Source organism: Triplophysa dalaica, chromosome 4, assembly GCF_015846415.1.
Source record: "Triplophysa dalaica isolate WHDGS20190420 chromosome 4, ASM1584641v1, whole genome shotgun sequence".
Lineage (NCBI taxonomy): Eukaryota > Metazoa > Chordata > Actinopteri > Cypriniformes > Nemacheilidae > Triplophysa > Triplophysa dalaica.
In genome coordinates this window covers 20,597,260-20,621,377 of record NC_079545.1, presented here as the reverse complement: position 1 = coordinate 20,621,377, position 24,118 = coordinate 20,597,260, and the positions used below count along the sequence as shown (strand labels likewise).

Sequence of the window (24,118 nt, the reverse complement as noted above, 5' to 3'; positions counted from 1 at the left end):
ATAACCAACAGGGACACAGATAAAAGTATCATGTTATATGCCTATATTGTATGTATCGTTTGAGGGGAAAACTATCATGGATATTACACAGGCAGTCGCCTTTCAGCTGCACTATGCATGCTGCTCTGGGCTCAAGCCTTGCATGCATTCAGTGTGAAACAGATACGCATCTACTCCTAATGCAAGATGAACCCGTTTCTACTTTATTAGCAAAATGTGGCTTTCAAACGTTAATCAATAAATATGCGCCGTATCACATGGGCACTTCCTTTCTCATAGTAACATCAGCGTCCTGGATACTTTGATTGACAGGAGTTTCATTCAATCAGCAGTAGCTATCTAATTTTAACAAAATACCTATTCCGGTTTGACTGATCTGTCGTTGTGTATTCTGACTTGTCGTTTTGTTTTCTGACTTGTTATTTTGTTTCCCGAATTGTTGTTGTGTCTTATGATTTGCTATTTTGTTTTCAGTCTAACATTGTGACTTCAGATTTGTCATTTTGATATTTGGCTTTTTATTTTGCTTTTAGATTTGTTTTTAGTTTTACGATTTGTTTGTTAGTTTTGCACTTCCCGGCCACCGTAGGGTCGAGATCTGCTTGGTTATAAGCATTATTCCAAATATCTTTCTCTGTGTTTATCAGAACAACGAATTTTAGACTCATTTGGAACAAGTCGAAGGTGAGTAAATGATGACAGACTTTTCCTTTTTGGGGGAAGTATTTAACGTTTAAAGACAGTGAACATTTATGTGCAAGTTTAAATGCGGCCGACAGGTGGAGACAAAACCAACAAAACTCGCTGAAAGGACGCGGTTCTCCAAAAAGGAAATGACGTATAGTTGGTAGCACATATGCTCTGGACAAGTAAAGATATCTTGAATTGCTTGGGACAGTTGTTTAGTCGTGATATGACCGATTTTAAAACACGAACGACAGCCAGGGCACGAAAGCAAAGGTAAATCAATGGCGTGTTATGTAAAGCAGAAAAGGTGACGGTAACTCATTGAGAGCGTGTGATTTAGAGCTGACCCTCTGTCAACACGTGTAACTTGTCATAACCAAATATAGTTAAACGACAGGACAACTTTAACGATAGCACTAAAATAACTCCGTGGAAGGACCAAAGTTTAGTCCACAGCAAACTAATTTCAGTAATTAATGCAAAAGGTTAAAGCTTCTCTTCCTTGTCTTAAATAGGGATTACACTTGCTAAAAATAGACTTTGAGATCGTAAATGGTTGCAGTGTCTATTAATGTGGTTTAATTCTGTTAAAACAGTATATTTGTTTGGCTTTTAAATTTCTGTTAGTTAGATTTCTAGATCTACTGATAAGTGCTTCATTCTCTTTTCTGACAGCTAAACTTGCAATAAGCAGCGCTACATTTGGATCCAGGTGTCACACATGCTGTTTGTGCTTTAGCCCTTTGTTTTTCTGTCTACAGTTAGGGTTAAATTGTATCGCCTTTTTAGATTTCTTTTCTATTTTATGCGCCATAGTACCATTGCATTTGTATTGTTGAATGATTCTTGTATAACACTCGGTGTGAAGTATACAACTGATTAATTGATGTATTTAAGTGAACATTGCCACCTGTAATGTTGACATGTGAAGCTGTATGGCGTGCTTTGTTTTCTCCCAGCTAACTTTGTTGAACTTTGTGTTATTATTATACATATTGTTCGTATGAATTGGTTTAGATGTATAATATAGTAACTGCATGGAAAACAAACACTAAAATAATTTACATTCTCCTTATGGTAGGTTTCAGACAGCTCGGATTTAGGATATTTCCCATCACAACCCGGAAATATTTTTTGGAACTGCATGTTTTGATGCTGATAAATACGTCTATTGTTGTGATGTTACTAAATCATTAGCAACATTAATGTTTTCATGTTACTAAATACTTTCAATATCACTAAATCCACACATTATTTTGGGGTTTGAGTTGGTAAATATCCTAAATCCGAGCTGTCTGGAACGCAGCATTGTTTACCTTAATTGATTACATTGTATGTGTCAAGCCTCCAGTCAAAACCCTATTTTGTGTTTTCTTGGAGAACTAACTGATCTTTGGTCATGTTTAGGAATTTCACAAAGATGGAAGACCATGTAATACAGAACGAGACAGCCTTTTACTCAAAGGCAGAGCACTACTGGAAGGAAGTCCCACCCACTGTGGATGGAATGCTGGGGGGTTATGGCAGCATTTCAAGCACTGACATTAATGGTTCCAAAAAGTTTCTCCAGAAATTCCTTGGGGTGAGAACTCGCTTTGCGTTAACCTCCTATGACATTCAATATGTTCACATGCAGTAGGGATGGGTACTTGAGTACTCTGATGCGAGACATTGACGATCGATGATGAAAACAATGATCGTTTGGGTCTATAGTTTTTTTTTTTTAAATAAAATGATTTTCTTTCTTTCCGATTGATTTTGATTGCATTTCGGGTGGTACCCAGAGATTTGATTGGTTGGGTTGCGCAGTGTTGACGACTTTGCCAACACTTTGTTGGAAACAGTTTAATTGATTATTTTTTTGTAAGCATATCGCCTATTAGTATTTTATGCAATATAATGTAGCCTAACCAGAGAAGTAAGTCCAGAGGATTACAGCATTCCTAGAGACCTAATTTGTTTTGCTGTAATTCATAAACGGGGATAATGCTAATTGTGATTTCTTAGAATGTGTAGCTAACGTCTGGTTGCAAACCAAAAGTTCACTAGCTTGTGAAGTTGCATTCACTTTATATTCGTGTTCCTGACCCCTGACAGTTAATGGAGTCGAAATGTTGATTTTATTTACTCCAAAAGTGGGAGTCGAGAATAAAAGACTTTACTGTCAGACGATGGCAGACAGAAATGCGACAGGCCAGATTTGATACTTCACCTCAAGCTGATATTTCTTTTAAATGTTTACTGTTTATTTTCAAAAACATTGACAATGAATTTTCAATAATCTAACAGCGTTGATCTAATTATTTACTCAATCTAGTTGTAGTTTTATCAACATGCATTTTTGTATCAGTGCTGTTATTAAAATCCTTTTATTGTCACCATGAGGGAAACGCCCTCACCCCAATTAATCGAGTACTCGTTTTTCAAATGAAATATGATAAAAAATGTCCAACCCTAACATGCAGTCTTACCAATAATGTTCTTTTAATTTTTATATGTTTCTCTCATAAGGAAGGTAAAGGTAAGACTGGGACCGGCTTTGCTCTGGACTGTGGAGCTGGAATCGGCCGTATCACCAAACGGCTGCTTTTACCACTCTTCCGAACAGTGGACTTAGTGGATGTGACGCAAGACTTCCTGGATCAAGCTCAAATGTATCTGGGTGAAGAGGGCAAGCGGGTAGAGAACTACTTTTGCTGTGGTCTTCAGGACTTTAATCCCCAGCCAGAGCGCTATGATATCATATGGATCCAGTGGGTTATTGGTAAGGCATTTTATTTGGAGTCTGTTCCTTGATTTGACTACAAATTCAAATCTTTGATAACAGATTTGCTGAACTTTGAAATAAACTCTCCATATCTTTAGGTCACTTGACTGATGATCACCTGGTTGAATTTTTAAGGCGTTGCCAGAGTGGTCTGCGTCCAAATGGTCTCATCGTGGTGAAAGATAACGTTGCATATGAAGGCGTAATACCTGATGCTGTGGACAGCAGTGTGTGTCGGGACCTGAATTTACTACGAAGCATAGTGTCCAGGGCTGGACTTAACATCATCTATGAAGAACAGCAGCAGAACTTCCCTGAGGAGATCTATCAGGTTCACACACTGGCTCTCAGATAACTGCAAGCAAGCCTGTGTTTGTATCAGAGTGATTGTTCAGGAGGATCAATGTTACCCACACAAAGCTACTTGGTACTGCCAAAGTTTTCACTGTTTTTAAAAATGCACAAGACTGGAACCTTGGGGTAATGCTCCCCTTGACCTTTAAGCTTTGTTATGTTACCGCTAAGGTTCGCAGCTGTCATGTATGTGAATACTTAAGTGGCTCATGGTTTCATATTCATAAAGTCTGATTAATCCTCAGTACGAAGTGTCAAATGGAGCAGAATTTCATCAGGAGAAAATGTGGAAACATTCAAGTGCAAACATAAACCACCTAACCTAGCTTTGTTTATCCGTGGCTGTACCGAAGACTATTTCAAGCATGTGTCTGTGGGACTGGGCGCTGTGGCTAGTAAACCTTTTAATAAGTTATTTGAGATTTTGAGCGTATACTAGTTCATGTTACATTTTAGTATGTAAGTTTATAACCATTGACATACTCCCTGTTGTATCTTGCCTTGAATAAATTAATATTTTGGAGCACTCCTTGTCTGAAAATGTAATTTTGTAGATCCCTATAAAATACGCCAGTCTAGGTTGGCTTTTTCATTATTGTTGCCCGAAATAAGGACTTCCATCTGTCTGAAATGATAATACTAAATCATGCATACTGTCAAAATGTTTTCTTGACAAAGTAAACATAGTTAACAAATTCTTATGTCATTCAGTTAAAATAAGAAAATGTGGGACAGAGCAATAAGCATGTTCAGTTGTGTTTTCCTATTAATGATAAATCAAGTCTAGGTAAATCACACAGGTTTTAATCTTAGGCAGTAGGGTACCTCTAAATTAGAGTACAGAGTATCCTTCAAGCTTTTTTCCAGACTGGCTTTGCTAGTTATTAGGCCAAGAAGGAGTTTAGTAAGAAGGATCAGGACCATGTTTCACTCTGAAAGCGGTTGACTTTCTCTATGGCGTCCAGCATCTCCTGTGCCTGACTTTCAGACATGTCACCCTCTTTCTGAAAGGCTTCCTTCAGGGCATCACATACACTGGTGGGCATCTGCTTGGCATTCCTGGAGGGAAAAACATGATTATATTATTTGAAATATTTATACAAGGTTTGTTTAAAGTTTGCATGTTAAAACACTTAAGTGACTTGCCTTCAGCAATAAAACAGACTTACCCTGCGATGTAGAAGTTGGCATTCTTATTTGCTATCAAGTCCCATAAAAGTTTGCTTTGTTGCCTCACACGATGCTGAACATAGATTTTATCTCCTGCAAATAAATCAATGTAAATCTGTGCTTTGCTGCCACAGCCTAAAGGAACCATGATCCAATCCAAGCAACTGAATTATTATTAGTACTTTCTACATAGTAAATAATGATACCTTAAATGTTTTGGAATTAATATATTCCATTAGTAGAAATGACATTAATACTGAATGTAAAGGTAGAGATGGGAAGGGAGAAGGACACATAAATGATTGTCATAGTACTGAGACAGGCAGCAACTTGTATACACCTACACTTGTGATTGTAAATATATAGCAAACTATATGATGATAGACATCGGAGAACTATAAATGACAAATCTACAGACAAGCACACAGACCCCATCTTTACAGATCTCGTAAGGTAGGAGGAAAATATGAGTGCCGTTGTCTGACCTGGTCTCTAGAGAAAGCTGTAAAAAGGGTCATCTGGCCAGCTTGCACTTTCTCTTCCCATTCTGACTGACAGTAGAAGTCTTTTGTCTCAGATCGGCAGCCAAAGAACAGCACATTATCTGAAATAGGATATGAGATTTTAGCGAGTATGACAAACAACTCTGACTTAGCAACAGCATTACGACATACAGTGAATGACTACTATACAAGTTATTGAACATTAAAGGACTCAAAACTGCTCACATCAATACACACAATATATTTTATTTCAAACCTTTAATTCTATTTACAATTCATAAAGTGGAAAATAACAAACAAGCCCTTATGTATTCTGAAGGTCACTTTTGAAAAAACATTCACATTTATTTAAAACTCACCCATCTTCCCCTGAGCAACCCTCTCCTGAATGGCAGATCTGAATGGAGCCACACCTGTTCCTGGTCCCACCATTATCACAGGTGTGTCTTGATCCTTAGGGAAACTCAAACTGCCTTTCTTGACCCACAGGGGTACATAAATTTCTCCTACAAAGTATTCAGGGAACCATCGGTTGTTGTTATGAATTATTACTATATTATTCAATTATTGTATTATAACAATGTTATTGACTGTTTAGACTTTAATTTAACTTGGTAATTTCTATAGGTAGATCAGACCCACGTTTAGAGGGGTCTAGGGAACCCAGCCAGGATGAGCAGAGACCCATGCGTGGTTTAAAAAGCATGGTTTTATACATCACCACTGCAAGTAAGATTTGGATGCGGTTGGGATGTGCCTTTAAATCAGAGGAAATCATTCTATTTATTAAAATGTGGGTTAAGAAAACGTTGCAAAAATTAACCTCATTAATTTGACCTTACCAAGAGCGAAGAGGCAATTGAGAAGGATCGAGGCTGGATTTCAGGAAAAAGATCCAAAAGGTAGTCAACACTCAGCTCAGCTGTGGTATGAGGGAAGTCTGTCAGTACCTAAAAAACGAGAATTAAAGTTGAATAGCATGGAAATGGTACATTAACCTGTTTTTTAATGCTTGAAGAATTAAAGAGAGCTATCCGATAGTACGAACAGAAGCTACCTACAGTGTTTTAAACTGACATGTAAATTAGAACAGATATTTTGATCAGGGAGGCAGCCGTCAGCAGACCAACAGACCAACAGAGCATTACATGGCATATATTTCCATTTTATGATATTAAAACTAAACACATTCCACGTTGACAGCGGCAGCATCCTCTCACCTCCAGAGCTGTTCGACGGGGTCGGTTGCAGTAAGCGTGAAGAGCGTCCTGACCCACAGCTGAGCTAAACTCCAGCAGTTTTTCACACTCCAGCTCATCAGTGGCAAAAGTACCCAGCAGCTCAAAGAAGGAACGACGTGGAACAGCAGAAATGTCTAGGAACTGTTCCACCAGAAACTGAACAGAGCAGGGCTGCGGGAGCCGTGCAGGAACCAGTGCTACAGAAAGAACAACCATTTTATTTCGAAAACTTTAGCTCCTTGTGTTCTTACTGTTAACCTTAACCTATTCAGGTGTTATATACATCACCTGTGCTACTGTCAGTGGGGGTTAACGTAAAGTAGCACTCAGGATTAAGTCTCAAGAGTTGACAGAACTGCTTGACGTCCTCTGCCGCATTACGGGGCCTCATCATTACAACATCACCTGCATCGTACCTGTCAGATATTGACATAATCTGTAACGCTTTCCTGTGATGACATGGTTACTTATAAACTGAAATTGTCATACTGCTCACTGGATTTTAGAGCCTGTGATGTCAAACTCAATATGCCTCACATCCTGGAAGTGTGAGGGATGAGTCACTCTCTGATTGAAAACTACATGAGCTGGGAAAGGATGCAATGCGGTGGGAGGGGCATCATTGCTAGGTCTCTGGAGATGCTCAACCTGGTGGTTTGGTACTTCATCTAGGAAATTGAAAACGAATCGAGGTGGAAGTCTGGAGAGATTTTGCGAAAAATATACAAATGAACATATAATCTCTGCACAGTCATTTTCAAAAGTTCAGATAAACTTAATGACATTACGATTGCATTTATGCTTTTATAAATAAAACAATTTACATGGACAGTGTATTCAATCGAAACAATAATTTACAGTATTATCTCTTATGAGTGTTAAGATTAATTGACAGACTTGTCTTCATCACGGATTGGAGCGAGGCCAGCAGGAGGTGGGTAGAGAGATAGAGTTTTCTGCCAAAATGAAAGCAACCATGGGTCTATCACACCATCTGGCCTGAGGAACAAGATAAGAGATTACAGAACATATGGATAGACACAGATATATTTTGTGTGTATATCTTTGCTTTTCACATTTCAACGCCATGCATCACAAGAAAAGAGTAAAACGGATCGTTGGTCAGTATCTAAGGGATTTTTCCCCTGAATCTCACCCTAGATCATGTTGATCATCAGCCAGTCCAACAGGCAGCAGCATATTAGCTCCAAGCTGAAGCAAACGCTTATGGAGCTTCTTAGCAACAAAGTTGAACCTGAGAAGTGGCAAAAGGAGTTGTTTTAGTTGTAAATCGCTTTGGATAAAAGCCCCCGCCAATTGAATAAATGTAAATGTAACCACGCATGTAATACCACAACATATTTAAATGGTACGGCAGGCACTTTCAAAGACTGTGAAGTGAACTTAACATTGAGTTCTCAGTACTAAGGACTAATAAATATGCTGAAGCTGAACAGCAGATGAAATCAAAAATACTCTGTAAACAAAGATCTTTCGACTCATCTTACTTTGGATAGGAGGAGTCTCCAAGACCCAGAACAGCACTGTCAAGACGACAAAGAGATTCAGCAGGCAAAGACTTTCTGAACAGGAATCTCCAAAATTTCTGTATGAATATTACGAATATTTCACATTTTCATGTGTTAAATGGGTTAGCGTTGGTAACAAAGGAAGAAGAAAACCGTGCTTGTTAACTGACCTTCATGTTGTCTGGTGGATCACCCTGTCCGGTTGTGGAACAGACAAACACAACTGAGGACTCTGAGATCAGGTTGCCCTAATGAGAATACATAAAGAATATGACTATTACTAAGAGACCCTGTACAAAGTATAACTCACATAACCTGCCACCCAACACAATGTATATCTATATAACCATCATGCACTGACCACATTGTAAGTGTCCAGGGCTTCCACTCGGACTCTCATCCGCCTCCTCTGTGCTTGACGGCCGATCCGCTCAGCGGTATCTTGTGCTGTTCCTGTCTGGCTCCCGTAGAGAACCAGAAGGCTGTGGACGTTCATTTTTTCACTGTAAAAATAGAAGCTATTGAATTAAATATCATTTGTTGTTGAAAAGCAAGGTGCGAATTCAATACAGTGTTGTCTGACTCGTGAAGTCGATGTACAACCATAATTACAGCTTTCACGATTCACTGTTAACGTGACACTTCTCGTGTCCTTATATTTAAATGTACAATTATCATATAAAGTCAAAACATCTTACCTAAAAATGTAAAAACCCCCACTGTAATCCACAAATAACCTAATAACAATGACTATGTAACTACGACCGAATTTTTGATAAGACGCATTTTTTGACAGAACACTTTACAACATTATTCAGTCGATTGACTTCAACGTCACTTTACGACGTCTCACGTCTGGGAAATGTAGTTTTCAAGGCATATAAGTCTCCGTGCGCGTCGCGTGTTGCCCTGTTCAATATGGTGGCAGCGTTGAGGTAACATGCGTCTAGCTGTGCGGGTTCAAGCGTCTAAGGAGATGACAATGGGACTTACTGATGTTTAAATGAATTTATTTATACAAAATATGAATTTGATACAAAAATATAGTGCTAATATTGTACAAACCAAACAATTTTATCTTTCCGCCACAAGGTGGCTTCGTTTAATACTCAAATGAACCGGAAATAATAGTACGATTGACCTGCTGTTAGTTTCGAAGCGGTTTTAAAAATGGCGTCCGGGAAAATATTTATGTTTACGTTTATTAATACGATTATTACAGTTTTTATCATAGAATGTCACTGTCGACTACATCATCTCATACTTAAGGTGAGAAACGTTTTGCTTGAAAGGATTTTACTGCTTAAAGAACGTATTGGCCCTGTTATGGATATAATACCAGTTATTAATGCTTTGTCTTATGATCTATTAACCAAATCGTTGTTTGGATAATGCAAACATTATAAACCAAATTCATTAAATAGTCCTGCCTCTTTTAACACATGTTATGTTGTCTCAGGATGACATCCGTCAGCGGGTCCATCTGAATACATTCGGTTTTTATAAAGATGGTTCCATGAGTATAAGCATGAACAGCCTAAGCTTCACAAATGGAAATACGGACGATATTGACAGCTCCACGGTAACAATCTCTTGGTCTCTGTTGTTCATTCAGTGCATTTCTTTTACCGTATTGATGTCTGCTGTAACGTTATCTTTCTCACCTTATGCAAAACGAAATTCCTCGTATTTAATCAACACGTCAATGTTGACTCGCTATAGGTTACTTTCAAATGTTGATCAGGTACAACACGGTATGATATATTGTAACCATCAACGTCTTCCTAATTCGTTCCTTTTGTTTTCTACAGATTGGTTTCAGCTTAGATCGTTCAAGCAATAATGGTTTCTCCACATATCTGGTTAGCATCTGCCATCTTATGTCCGTCTGAATATTACTGTTTTCTGTTATAGTTTAGTTCACTTGTTTGATGATTGTTTCAAAATTACAAATTGATGTTGATGTGCCATCTTTTAGCATTCTTACAGTGTGAGAATAAAAAAAAGCCAATATAAGTAATTTAATGGAAAATCTTTTTAGCCAAACTATGTTAAATAGTTTGATCTATTTTAACATACAGGATGAAGGTCTTGACTATTGTCCACTGAAAAAGGATCCAAGCAGTGATTTTGCCGGAGTGCTTCTTTTGTTGGACTTCAAAAACAAACTGTGAGTGAGCTTCCTTTAAACTCTATATTCTGCTGGGAATATCGTGGTGTAATTGTTCCTACCGTTTTAATTCTTTATTAAAAGTTAATCTAAAAGTATTATTTTGTTTTCAAACGCTTTGCTGTGGTTTGCAAAATCCACAGAGTGAGAATGAAGACCTCAGCAGAAGCTGGTGTGTTTCCTAAAATCTTACCCGTGTGGCATAAAAATACTGAGAAGCAAGTGCTTGCTGAAAATGGGAAAGATCTCCAAGACAATAAACCAGATGATGAAAGTCAACCAGGTAAGTCTTTCATATTTTATAAATGTAACAGGTTATTTCTTCAGACCAAGATACAAGACCCTTTAAAACACAACATGATATGAATATTACTGCCAAATTAGTGAGTAACTACAGCTGTAGTAACTCACTGATATTTATCTTATTTACATTTTTATATTGTTTTAATATTTACATCTTATTTATATTTTATTTCAAAGATTGGGTAACACACATAGTTTCTGCCAGTCTCATATTGATCTTGAGGACCTATACAGTAGTATTGTAGACTTTGTGTCTTCAATGAGTATTTTGTTTGATCAAATTTATAAAAGAGAGATAGAGCTTTATGATTATTTCCGGAAAAAGACAAGCTGCTTGAGGCAGGCAGGGGAACGGAACTACGGCACGACTCACGAGCACAAAAAAAGATCATCGCATTAATCCCTTCATATATTTGACATTATACACGTACATGCCGATTTCCAACAAAACACAGACATTACCGCGTGCAGTTCATGTCTGGCATAGTTTAGCACTGGGACCACCCCATCTTATCAGTTTCAAACGATTTCCAAATCTAGCGTTATAACCACCGTTTATATAACATCCATTACTGAAATGCCGTGAAAAAAACAAACACACAACTTCTCTCACAATTGCAAGAGTAACGAGCTGCAGCTGCAGGCCCACACTGCAGCCAATTTTGACGCAGCGGAGCCAATCTTGATAAGCGGTTCTTCCAATGGCTCGTTTGTTGGTGCGTGGGGAAGCTTTTCTGGGAGAATTGTCCAATAAAAGGAATAGGTTTCTTGTTACGAAACAGGGATCCAGACTTATAAAAAACTTTCTGAAACAAGTTGAAATGCTGAGGGAGTGGATCAAGCACAGAAATAATACGCTATACGCCCAACTTGTTTTTTAACAAGTTAACCATGTTAAGCATGATTAATAAACAGGATTTTTAACAGTGTAAAGAAGTCGAAGTGCATGAAATAGATTGTTACCCAATCTTTTGCAAGGCCAACAAAACACATACAAGTATGTAGTATTAAAGGGGTGGTTTCCCGGACAGGGTTTAGTCCCAGACTAACTTAAATGTTACAAGTTTCTTGATCAAAAACAACTTGCAATAACATATTTAAAATATATCAGTGTGATTGTTTTGCCTCAAGATGTACACAAGTAATGTTATTTTGTAAACTAAGGCGTAGTCCTGGTTTAAGGTAATCCCTGTCTGGTAAACTGCCCCAAGATGTATTAGTGTGACCTGATCTTTTTTACGTAATAAAATACATTTTGTTAGATAAGCATTTACATTGATATTTTTTGTATCAGTATAGTTTCAGTTAGGTTTGTGTATTTTTCAATTTATTTGCAGTGGCTCCCAAAATCAAGAGAGACGTTGAGGTGAGATCTGCATAGAATGCCTAAAACTTTTTTGCTACTGTATGGATCTTATACCTGCATATAGTTTTTAAAGTTGAATCTTATTTTGGTATTATCTTAATTACGATTTTATTATTAATCTCCAGAACAAGGCAGAAGATACCTATCCTCTTCAAACCAAAGGCCAGGTCTACTCCTTTCAGGTGGGCCATAGATTTATTGTTTTGAAGTGCATTTGTGAAACTCATATCTGTACATGTTTAGAATTTCTAGGATTTTTGAGGCCTCCTCTTTAAACAGTTTCCAGTTGTTAGCTCTACTGATTGACCTGTTTTTGTGTGTTTTTAGTTTTACTTAAATATCACAACAGACGAGCAGCAAGGCCTTTACAACTTTTATTTCTACAACTGCTACTCCATGCCAATATATCAGCACATGTCAGACCTGCTGACTTTCAGCATTGATGTGAGTGTTTTCTCAGTTATCACTGTGACTATCAAGGTAATGTGAGTATCTAGTCTGTGCTTGATAAGGTGCAAGAATCGTATGTTGTGAAGGACAATAATAAATAACGTTGGTCACATTGGAATAAGTACCTGCAACGCTCTCAGCAGCAATATATATACCTTATAGTGCCTCTTAAACCATTTAATATAAAAATATTAGGAACAGAATGAGTAACACATTTTATTTAACAAAATGAGTTTGTTCTTTTGCCTAAGTCCCTGACAGGGCAGCTGTTACAATATTATTGAAATTACTTGAAATTGTCTAAATTTTATTTTAAATGGAACGCAATGCTTATAAGCATGGTGAGTATACATACTGTAAACTAATTATTTGTAAAATTGTTATTAATTTCTGTTGAAAGTTGATAGCAAGTACATAAAATTCAACCTGAAATGAAATGGACAGGTATCATTTACATTACATTTAAGCAAAGGTATCACTTTTTTTATCACCTAAACATTTATACATAGGTATGTGCAATCCCCTGGGATTGAACCCAATACCTTGCGTCATTTACGCAATGCTCTTACCACTGGTCTACAGGAAAGCTGGACTTTTCAGCATAGTGTTACAAAATAATGGAGTTTAAATCCTTTTACAAGTGGAATTGGTGAAAAATCATTTTAATGTTTTGTGGTAATATTGTGAAACTATTTCAGGTTGTAAAATGAAGTGATGAAATATGATGTGATTTCAGATCGATATTAAGGAGAAGAATCCAGACAGCTACCTCTCTGCAGGAGAGATTCCATTACCTAAACTTTACATCTGCATGTCCTCTTTCTTCTTTGTCATTGGCATACTGTGGGTTCATGTTTTGTGTACTCATAGGTAAGTGGTAATATTTCAGACCTGTTTTTAGCAGTAAAGTTTTGGTAATTGAGATAATTTTTAACGGTACATTTCATGTTTGGTTGTTATGCCTCTGTTTTTCGTGTTTGACAAAAAAATTGAAGAGCATCAGAAGTATACCTTGTATTGTGATTGTTAAATTTCAAATTCTGAGCATTATTCTTACCTTTTGCCATCTTTAAATTTTTAGTGCAGATGTTTACAAGATTCATTGGCTGATGGCGGCTCTTCCATTCACAAAGTCACTTTCTCTAATTTTCCATGCAGTGAGTTTTGCCTCTTGATCTTTTGTATGTTCTTATGCTAAATGTACATATAAAATAAATGTTTTCGTTAACAATATTGAAAATACCAATGTTCCTGTTGCAGCCGACAGAGCTAGATACCTAAGCCAAAAAGTTGTATAGCTTATTGTATGGTACATTTTCTATTTTTAATAAATTATATTTCTGTTACAGATTGACTACTACTACATTTCAAATCAGGGCTTTCCCATCGAAGGCTGGGCTGTCGTCTACTACATTACTCACCTGTATGTTTTAATGCTTTTAATATGTGATTCATAACTACAGTATGTAATTCGGCAGCAGGTGAATATTTTTAATTTTGATTGTTTTTTTGTAATCAGACTGAAGGGGGCGCTGTTGTTCATTACTATAGCATTAATAGGAACCGGCTGGGCTTTTGTCAAACATATTCTCTCTGACAAAGACAAGAAGATCTTCATGATCGTCATTCCTTTGCAGGTACTTCAAAGCACCGTGCCTGTCACAGATGTTTCTCTTAGCAGTTCTTCAGCTCGTTTTATGCCTGCTATGCTTATTTGATCCATTCATGTCTCTTTTATTAGTAAGGGACTATTATTAGTAGCATCAGTTAGGTTGCATTTTCTATCAAAGTTTTTTGGCAACTGCCAAGTAACTGAATTTTTTTTCTCATCAAATTAATACTTGCATGTGGTGCTGTAACGGTTGTAATATTTGCCACCAGTATGTTTTTTTCTTAAAGCAAATGCGATTAATGTACAGATTGCTTTAAGCTATCCTTTGTAATGAATGCATAGTTATAATATTCGTCTTATAATATCAGGTTCTGGCCAATGTGGCGTACATCATTATTGAGTCCACAGAGGAGGGCTCCAGTGAGTACGGTCTGTGGATGGAGATCCTGTTCTTGGTGGATCTGCTGTGCTGTGGGGCTATTCTCTTCCCAGTTGTCTGGTAAATGTTCTACTTTTCATTCCTTTTGATGTTTTCCGGATAATGTCAGTAGGACAAATTAGATAATTTAGTAAATTGTACCTAGCGATGGAAATTTATTTTTGACTTTTTTATTTTTAGTTCTAATGTTGTATGATGTTTGTTCTTTATTGGTAGGTCTATTAGACATTTACAAGAGGCGTCAGCCACAGACGGGAAAGGTAGGTTGATATAACATTGTTTTTTCGGCTAGCATTGCCAGCGAGATCAAAATTTAAAAAGATGTCACTGATGTGTCCAAATATGCCTACATATATGTATTTACTATATAAATAGTAATTCATTATGTTTAATATTTTGTATCTTTAAACATTTTAAATTCTTTACTTTTAACTTTATTTTGCATAGTTTCTCTGACTGTAGCTATTCTCTACAGCACATACATTGTTCATAAGATTGCAGTGTTTACAGCATGAAATTGATTTGGGCTGTCTCCCAGAATGGAGCAGCTAGACAACAAGTTAGTAAATTAATTAAATGTGCCTTGGATTTTCCTAAAAAAAGTTCTCCCTTACAGTTGTAGTCTCTGAGTTTGTGATGAAGATTATTGTCTCAAAAGATATCTACATTCTAAAAGTCCAGAGGGACCTTTATCATTTTAAATGGAAGTCTATTCCCGAAAACCTGCTTATTTTAAGCACCGGTAAAATAGTTTGTTTATTTGGGCTATTTTGAAGTAATTAAATGATCAACCCTGGACCTTCTGGTCTGCAAACATTTCTTACTAATATCAAAAAGAAGTGGATATAATATTCCTCCATTGTGGCTTGAAGATCTTGGAATGGAAAAACTGATTATGTTTGGAATGAACTGTCTGGCATGGGCTTTGCCACCTTCCACCGTTGCCTGTTGTGAGAGCAGATGCCCGGCAGCTTTTAAATGTCATAGCTCAGAAAAAACCAGCCTGAGCTATGACATTATTCTACCCACAAATCCAGAGAATGGACGGGTAGATATAACCCCGCAGTGAGGGATCTCTGCAAATTCCATGATCTCGGAAGAAATTGCCAAAACTTAGCCCTGACACATGTGCATGTATATAACCTTATATAGTCCATATCTGTGCTCAAGTGTTCTGATACACAGTCTTCATTGCATTCAGGAGGTCTCTCACTTGGCCTGGGAACGACTACTTTAATATCTCAAACTATCCCTCTGTGCCTAAATGGGAAAAATGTACCTTTTTACTGTATATTTGTAGTATCCTTGGCCTTAAAAGTAAAACTAAAAACCTTTTTTTAAACAAAATGTAGTCTTATGTAATCATTCAAGTGTACCATTTATAAAAACCTTTAACCTACTGTTAAGTAACGATAGGGCACTATATTGAATAAATATAGAGTTTTGTAGGTTTCTGACAACGTCCTGCTGTATTTTTTTCTTAGATAGCTGTGATAGAGATGTTTGGTGGTTGGGCTATTTGTGGTTGGATGCCTAAAATAAGTGTGCAACGTCTTTATTTTTTGATGTCCCTGATGACGTCTATTTACAACATGCTAATGTGCTTACATTGCGTTTTTCCACCAAGATGATCAGGAGCATCTGTGTGTAGAAAAGAGAGGGAGAAAAAGAGAGAGAGAAAGATTAGCACTCAGAATGAAGCAGGTTATTCCCACAGCCCCTCTGTTTGTGTCGCAATTTTTATCACTGCAGATAAAACGATGCTCTTTCTTCAACCTTTATAGAAATGGACAAGAAAGATCACATTTAGATACTGAAGAAAATTGTTGTTACAATATTATAGTGTTTATAGCAAAACTATATATTGTTTGGTGTGATTTTTCTTAAAAGGAAAGATACAAAAAAGTCCCAGACAGTTTGTGTTTTAGTGCTGATTTTCCTTCTTTAATTTTCATTTAATTTCCTGCTTTCTGATTTTAACAGTTTTCACAGCATGAGTGAGGTATAAGGTATAAGGACAGCACATCCAATGTCTCTCTCTCAATGTTTTAATGCTTTGGCTTTGTCTTTATTTTACAGCTGCCATCAATCTGGCTCAGCTGAAACTTTTTAGGCACTACTATGTGATGGTATGTATTCACTGCCCATTCACATTCAGACACACTATAGGTAGAAACGTGTGACTCAGTAATCAATTAGACTTGGGCCTATAACTTTTGTTTTAAAACACATATATTTAGAAGAGACTGCTTATTACATTTTTTGTTCCCACTAAGAATGTTTCAAAACACCGAAAAAATTGAAAACAATATTTTTTTATTTTATAATTAGCTTTTCAAATATTTCTGTTATAAATGATGGGATAAGAATGTTTTATTTATATTGAATAAAATGAACCAGTATTTTGTGTTTAGATATAATTTCATTAGTGTCAAACAATTAAACATTTACCATTCATTTAAAATAATACTTTTTTTGGTTTTCAATTTGACAAAACCTCTTTGTTTAATTAATTATAATACATTTTATTTATAAGGCACCATTCCCAACCTCAAGGTCACTGTACAAAGGTAGTCACAGATACAAGTATCATAGAGACAATAATATTTGTATAAACAAGAACAAGAAAAAGAACATGTAAAAAGTTAACAAATACAAGAACAGAAACATAAAAGAATACTGTAGACTGAGGAGGAGATGAAATACTTGCTGAAAAGATCTGATTTTAAGGAGATTATAGAAGAGAGTTTGCAATGAGTAAGTGTGAGGAGTTCTAAAGTTATGGCGCAACGGTACTAAATGATCTACCACCCATAGAAGTAGTAAGCAATTTAGCATCAGTAGACCTAAGGAACCGAGGAGGAGAGTAATGGTGCAGGAGTTGATCACAAGAAGTGATGATGGCGTTAATCAAAGTTTCAGTGTCTATAGTGGTAAGGGCTGGCCAGAGTCGGGCAATATTACGAAGGTGATAAAATGCTGTCTTAGAAATGGAGTTTATGTGTTAATGAAATGAAAGTGAGGAGTCAAATAGTACACCAAGATTTTGGATTGTGTAGGATAGAGTAGAGTCAACAGTATCAATTTATAGTCTTAGTTCTGCAGTTTTTTTAAGAATGGAATGCTGGACCAAATACAACAACTTAATTTTTGTCATTATTTAGTTTTTAGAAAGTTTCTGTGTAACTAGGGTTTTGATGTCAGTAATTCAGGCATTTAAGGAGCCAAGTGGGAGAACAGAGGTTGAAGGTGCTGATACGTAGATTTGCACATCATCGACATAAAAATGGTCATTGAGACCTTGACTACGGATAACATGACCAAAGGGGTAGCAGATATGAGAACAAAGCCAATTTGTATGTGGTCTCAGGCATCTATAATACTGTTTGATGTGTTAATATTGTTTTCTGTCTTCCTTGGATTGTAATGTCTTGTCCAGTATTGTTACATTAATAAACGTTACTGCCCATGCACAAAGTTACACGACCCATTCAACAAATTGTTTATTTAATAAAATAAATGTACAATACAATTAAACAAATTGTTTATTTAATACAACTATTATACAATACAATATTATTTATATGAGTTGATTAAGATATAAATTGTTATATTATTAGCCACTAGCCAGGCCGAAAAACAAACACAGACCGAAAGTTAACTTCGGGCTAGGCATGTGCGTCCAATGAAACAGTCTGTAATGTAAACATGAATGTAATCATTTGGATAAGTGTATCACTCTTCTGTCTCTTGCTCTTTTACTATGTCACAGATTGTTTGCTATATATATTTCACTCGTATCATTGCCAGTCTCATCAAGGTCATTGTCCCCTTTCAGTGGAAGTGGCTCTACCAGGTGAGTGATATACATTCTCATTCAAACCTGAACACTGAAAGCAATAAAACAATTTTACATTTGAAATTAGGATCAGCAAATTTCTAATTAAAGTTAAATCATTTGCAATTTTAGCATACACTGACCCTTTTTTCTATACTTTTTTTCTCTCAGCTTATGGATGAGCTGGCCACACTGACCTTCTTCTTCTTAACTGGTCACAAGTTCCGGCCGGCCTCCTACAACCCGTATCTGCTGCTATCTGTGGAGGAAGAAGACATGGAGATGGATGACGTGTAAGGCTTGACAATCATATGTAAATCCACAGCTATGCATATGCAATTGCCCTAGGATAGTAATCCATCCATCAAATAAATATGCAAAGTATATGACACAGAGAAGTCTTTCTCACTTATGTTTAATGAACCACTGCCTTTCTGTTTCCGTCTACTGTCCTATTTATTCAAAACCATAAACAGCCATTGAGACAAGTTTTTTACATTTATTGATACATTTTTTAATTCCACTTATATTGTCAGAATTTGTTAGTAGCACTTACCCACATTTCTCAGTCCCTCATAGAGAACACGTGATATCAGGGTACTGTAGCTACACCTAATAGATGATGGAAGGGGCGTGATTCGGCATTTTGAAAAAGTCTTCTATTATAGAAGCATTCTTGTCTACGTGCATGCACACAGCTCTTTCAAATACCACGACACGGTTACGCTCTTTCACCGGCTGCAACCTGGTAACACACACAGACTTCCAATGATCCGGCCACCTGTCATGGCTCTAGGAGGAGCCCAGAGGGGTTTCTTCTGATTGGAGGACCTGGTGGCCATCCTCATTACATGCCCTAGCTGAGAGCACCTGTCATGCCCCTGTTTATTTACTCACACACACACTCTCATCCATGCTGCACATTGACTTGCTCACCTCGAGCTGCTACATCAGATTAGGTCAAATCTTTCATTGGCTTCATTTCTACTATCGATTTCCCAGCTCTTGTGAATTGCATTTCTCTCTATATTTTTTTCTTGACAATCCGACCCCTCCTCCCTCTTGTCCCCATCTCCCGCTCACCCCCATTCAGCATCCCCTCAGGCAACATGTGCTCTGTCCAACCCCCACATTCCCCCACCTCAGCAGCATTTCCCAAAATAGCACTGATCTCCATGTGTCCTTGTTCTTTGCTTCTTCGTCTCCTCCCTCTCACCGAGTCTCTTCCACCTGCATCAGACCGGTCCCCTACTCACAGCCCAGAGTGCTATCTTGTGGCCTATTTTCCCAAAACTTTTTTGGGTGACTTGGCTTTGGCCTGATTTATCTGTCCTCATTGAGTCTTGCAGAGAACACAGACAAGATGGATGAGAGAAACCACAAAAATAGAGAGCTCTGTTCTCATGGGAATTCAGAGTTTAGGTCCGATCTATTCTGTGTGGTTTTATTTAGATGTATTTGTAGGGCTGTCAGAAATGTGTTTGACACCATTTAACAATTTTATTATCCTGCCCTATTCAACAGCAAAATGTTAAATCAAAGCAACTTCAACTGGTTACATGATCTGAATTTAAATCAGACCTTTTAGGGACACCTGTTAACAGAAGCTGACTTTTGTAGATTCCTGGCATTTGCTGCCATTTCACACAGCCTGTGTTTTGTGCCTTAGTGGTCTAGAGACTGCAGCTCTGGGGAGATCTTTACTGGTCCTTGATGCCATCTGATCATTTGTTAGATGTCTTTTTATAAATTGGGATGGGGATTGGAGTAAAATTGCAGTTTTTCTTTAAATTGGAAAAGAAAATGCCGGCTGCCACAGAAATTGTATCTGATTGAAAATTATTTCCTGTATTTGAATTCTCTGTGACCTGTTTTTAATCAATATATTTGGTATTTTTGGCATTTTAGGGATTCTTTAGGGATTCATATCAATTTATGAATCCGATGCATTGTAAAGTTTGTCTTAACGTGATGTTTCTTTACTATAATAGAATACATGTTTAAATGACCTGAATTAAATTGGATCTTGATAGGGTGAAGCCTATGTTGCTTCACGACATTAGGTTCAGATTAGGGCTGCACGATTAATCGCAATTCCCAATCAAATTGTGATTAAATCAATGTGGCTATCGCGATTGTGAAATCGCAAAGGTTGCGATTATGTTTTATGTGCAGCTTGTTCGTGAAGGCAACGTTTAATATTTTTCTATGTGTAGATAAGTTCTATCTACTGTAATGGTGCAATGTATTTTGCACGTTCTAGGGAAAATAATTAGCCTAAACATTTAGAAAACAAGCGCGTGCTACAAAAACGAGCCATTGTATAAGATGACATTTCAGCACCTGTCAAACAGCTAGCGATTTGTAAGTAGCACTTAAATCACTGCTACGTGCAGTAGGGTTAAGTGCATTTTTGAGAAACGCTTGTGAAACTATGAGTGCTAAGATCCATCGTTATCTAGACACACAGCCCAGATTTTAACACTGAGCAGTTTGCTGTACTAATGAGGCCATATGTAATCCAATCTGTGCTCAAATAATTATGAGGAACCTAAGGGTGTAAATTATGAATTCAGGGGCTATATGTGGGTCTCACTTGGTCTTCGTTTCTGATCAGAAATTTACATTCATGCTTGCTTCTAAACAAAATGCATACTTATGGTTATATTTTTCAATGTAATGTAATTGCTTGTCTATAGAAAAATGCCTTGTTTGTCTGAGATTAGTCAATAATGAATTAAAATGTGATGTTTTAAAGTGATTAATATATAGATGTAGACCATTTCAAGGACCATTCTCAGTTTTTCTGAATTAACTATTTATAGGTGTGTGTTTATGTAAAATGGTTATTTTTGTTTTATTCTGTGAACTACTAACAATATTTCTCCCAAATTTCTAACTTCTTTGTTTCTACTTGTATTTATTTGCAGAAAATTAAAACTGAAGAAACAGGTCAAAAACAGAGATGCTCTGTTTTTTTAGACCTTAATTTCTGCCAAGAAAACAAGTTCATATCCACTTTTAAGTTATATGAGTAATATACAGTAATAATTGTTAATGTATTTAGGAAAAAAAAACTGTTTAAGGGATTTGGATGGATGACGTTGTCACTCCTGAGGTTTAATTTTGTTGATGATAGAATTTTTTTTGTATATTACATTTAACGTGGCTTTCAGAAAAAGAGTATTTAGAGCTTTTGTTCTAACTTTGGAGATCTTTAAAGATTCTGCCTTTTATGAATAAAACATGAGGGTTTTTTATTTGCGTTCTTTTAGCTTCTTCATAATGTTAATGCTGTTACTAGAAGATTGAGTCTTGATCTTTGAAGAACCTGTTCTAAAAATACAGGTTTTGTTCTAGAGATCATGATTTATTGTCTATGATAGATGCGTTAAATTTGTTCATGCATGTTGTCTTTCTCATGATGCCTTTCTTCTCTTTTCATTCCAGTGTAGCTACCTCAACAGCCATGTGTGATGGTGTTAAGAAAGTGAATAAGTTATCAAACGGCCCTTCCGATGAGAGGGAGAGCATGGCATGATGGGAGATCAAATTCTGTGTGTGTGCCTCTGGACTTTGTGGCCAGCTACTAACATGTCAGACATTCTTAACAGCTTTGATGTGCAGAATTCCCAGTGGACCTACTTTATGATCACATGTGATGACACAGTGTTCCAGATCCGTATATATGTATCTGTGTAAATGTTGCACCAATGGCATAGAGACCTCACACTACATCGCTCCATTCCTTTGGCTGCTGTAGTTTTATTGCTTGGTGCTGTGCTTTTTTCTAATTTTATTATGTGTGTGTGTTTATTTTCTCAATTTGCTTGTTTGTTTTTATTTATTTATGACCTTCCTAAGCATTGCTTGATCTTAGATACTCTGTGGCACTTTAATAGGAACACTCCAGTCGCGTGAAAGCGTGAGTGTGGTCACTGTGATCTGGGGAACACTGCTGTCTCTGTGATGTCTCTTCATAAGCTATTATTTAAGTGATTGTTTCCTACTCAAAATTTTCCAAATAATTTTTTTATGGAAATGCAGGAAATCCAGAAAACATGCATAACCCTGATTAAAGCATTACAAAGAATTAAATGTACAGTCAGGGTCTGAATAAAGCTTCATGTTTTCTCAGTATTTGTGAATTATGAACACCGATCACGTTGGACAATAACATCACCGGGCTGTCCAGAAACTTGTATTTTTAAATGTATCAAAATGTGGATTCAAATGATTTCAGGGATCTTATAAATTATGGTTGCTGGTAATGCAATGGAGGATTTTATTTTGAAGTTCAATGTTTTGCTTTTTCTCACATCTTTTGAGCAGCTTTATGAAATTGTGTTTCAGTATTAAATTGTGCAATGGTTTCATATGTATGGCTTCATATTTGATCAAAAGTCTGCGCGTGTTTGTATATAATGGGGAAATACATGGAAATTCTGTATGATAAAGAACTAACTGTATAAAGTCCAGTCAGAAGGCAACCCAAGATTCTTATTGTTTAGAGTATTCTAGTCTTCAACAGCTATAGAAGTCCATTCTTAAATTATGCCATAACCAATGTAAATTTATTACTGAACATTATTTGAGATAAAAAATGTTTTACGACAAAATCGTGATGAAGTATCTTATCATTCCTGAACACCACAAACATTTGGCACTATTGAGGCAAATGGATAGTTTATATTTAATTCACATAATTTGGAGCACTCTACTCACTTCAGCTGAATTGCTATTAAAAGTATCTGATGATGACAAGATGTTATTGAGGGACTAATGATGAGCGAACGAGAGAATTACAAATGATAATTCTGTCTTGTCATTTTTTTTACTTTCAGTATAACATTTTTACTAATCTATTATCTCTTATGGGGACAATTACATTTTTAGGAGATGGGGTGAATCACAAAATGTTAACATTTATTGAATGTTCTGACTTCTGAAATTAATGTGCTGATATTTTGCTGATGATGTGTCACTTGAATGGAACCTGTGATTTTCAATTGTACAGGTGTAAAATTGTGCTTTTTAAAATTATATTCATTTGCCTTAAATTGATCTTTTTTTGTAGCATTCTTCATCGGAGACCCTAGAAGAACGCTTAATTCACTTTCTTAAAGTATCCTGTTTGTTATATTTACTACTGTTTGCGCCCACAGTTTTATGCTTGGACTTCATTCTCATACTATTTAGACTACATGATACCTTTTCAAAGTGTTGTCATCATATCAACGACTAACTACACTGTTAAACTTCATTACAATGAGGGAGATCATAGGTTAGCCATTTTTACAACACACACTCAAAATTTTTTTGTCAGATTTACATAAAAAAAGTAGTGTTGAGTGGTTCCAAACAAATATGATGAGTAGTTTCTAAAAAAATGAATTAAAGCTGACAAAACTTTATTGAGTAAATCCGAAACATTCATAATGTACCAGTAATTTAAAGTTAATTAAACTCAATATTTATCCTTCTCAATGGTACATTTTATTGTCATACATAAATTATATACAGATTTACTGCATACGAGTCAAAACACAATGAGCAAATCAGATGAGAGGCATGTCAGCACTGGCATCAGCACAGTTAATACTCATTGAATGATGCAATAAACTACATGGATGAAATAACCTGTCACAGCCTAAGCACATGTACCACTCTTCTAAACAATGGTAACCTA

General features: G+C 36.5%; 3 protein-coding genes across 4 annotated transcripts; 2 read left to right on the top strand and 1 right to left on the bottom strand.

Moving 5' to 3' along the window:
* The first annotated feature begins 312 nt into the window (after nt 1-312).
* Nucleotides 313-4,334, top strand: ntmt1 (N-terminal Xaa-Pro-Lys N-methyltransferase 1). Of its 2 annotated transcripts, none has more exons than XM_056745188.1 (4): nt 313-684; nt 2,095-2,269; nt 3,199-3,451; nt 3,553-4,334. In XM_056745188.1, exons 2-4 carry the CDS (start codon nt 2,108-2,110, stop codon nt 3,807-3,809), a joined length of 672 nt encoding a protein of 223 aa, XP_056601166.1. In that variant the 5' UTR covers nt 313-684; nt 2,095-2,107; the 3' UTR covers nt 3,810-4,334. The 2 variants fall into 2 exon arrangements, with proteins under 2 accessions (XP_056601166.1, XP_056601165.1); XM_056745187.1 differs by lacking the exon at nt 313-684 and adding an exon at nt 810-960.
* A 262-nt stretch (nt 4,335-4,596) lies between these two features.
* ndor1 (NADPH dependent diflavin oxidoreductase 1) lies at nt 4,597-9,102 on the bottom strand. Its single transcript, XM_056745189.1, has 15 exons — nt 8,950-9,102; nt 8,613-8,754; nt 8,422-8,499; nt 8,231-8,328; nt 7,879-7,977; nt 7,620-7,721; nt 7,219-7,422; nt 7,011-7,138; nt 6,702-6,919; nt 6,324-6,431; nt 6,124-6,238; nt 5,841-5,987; nt 5,464-5,582; nt 4,978-5,093; nt 4,597-4,867 (listed from the first exon to the last, which is right to left on the bottom strand). The coding sequence occupies exons 2-15, from the start codon at nt 8,745-8,747 to the stop codon at nt 4,723-4,725; spliced, it is 1,812 nt and encodes a 603-aa protein (XP_056601167.1). The 5' UTR covers nt 8,748-8,754; nt 8,950-9,102; the 3' UTR covers nt 4,597-4,722.
* A 114-nt stretch (nt 9,103-9,216) lies between these two features.
* On the top strand, nt 9,217-22,802 carry gpr107 (G protein-coupled receptor 107). The gene is made up of 18 exons (XM_056745186.1): nt 9,217-9,520; nt 9,711-9,833; nt 10,063-10,113; nt 10,333-10,421; nt 10,565-10,704; nt 12,062-12,090; nt 12,216-12,272; nt 12,418-12,534; nt 13,277-13,410; nt 13,622-13,697; nt 13,890-13,963; nt 14,060-14,177; nt 14,521-14,651; nt 14,808-14,851; nt 16,671-16,720; nt 18,364-18,447; nt 18,601-18,722; nt 21,880-22,802. Exons 1-18 carry the CDS (start codon nt 9,422-9,424, stop codon nt 21,968-21,970), a joined length of 1,629 nt encoding a protein of 542 aa, XP_056601164.1. The 5' UTR covers nt 9,217-9,421; the 3' UTR covers nt 21,971-22,802.
* The last annotated feature ends 1,316 nt before the right edge of the window (nt 22,803-24,118 follow it).

Coding starts and splice junctions, on each gene's coding strand:
- ntmt1 (XM_056745187.1), top strand. CDS start 857: ATGCTCTGGACAAGTAAAGATATCTTGAATTGCTTGGGACAGTTGTTT. Junction 2,270..3,198: donor TTCTCCAGAAATTCCTTGGG/GTGAGAACTCGC, acceptor TTCTCTCATAAG/GAAGGTAAAGGTAAGACTGG. Junction 3,452..3,552: donor ATGGATCCAGTGGGTTATTG/GTAAGGCATTTT, acceptor CCATATCTTTAG/GTCACTTGACTGATGATCAC.
- ndor1 (XM_056745189.1), bottom strand. CDS start 8,747: ATGAACGTCCACAGCCTTCTGGTTCTCTACGGGAGCCAGACAGGAACA. Junction 8,500..8,612: donor CCCTGGACACTTACAATGTG/GTCAGTGCATGA, acceptor TATTCTCATTAG/GGCAACCTGATCTCAGAGTC. Junction 4,868..4,977: donor GCCAACTTCTACATCGCAGG/GTAAGTCTGTTT, acceptor TTTTCCCTCCAG/GAATGCCAAGCAGATGCCCA.
- gpr107 (XM_056745186.1), top strand. CDS start 9,422: ATGGCGTCCGGGAAAATATTTATGTTTACGTTTATTAATACGATTATT. Junction 14,852..16,670: donor GTCAGCCACAGACGGGAAAG/GTAGGTTGATAT, acceptor TTTATTTTACAG/CTGCCATCAATCTGGCTCAG. Junction 16,721..18,363: donor TTAGGCACTACTATGTGATG/GTATGTATTCAC, acceptor ACTATGTCACAG/ATTGTTTGCTATATATATTT.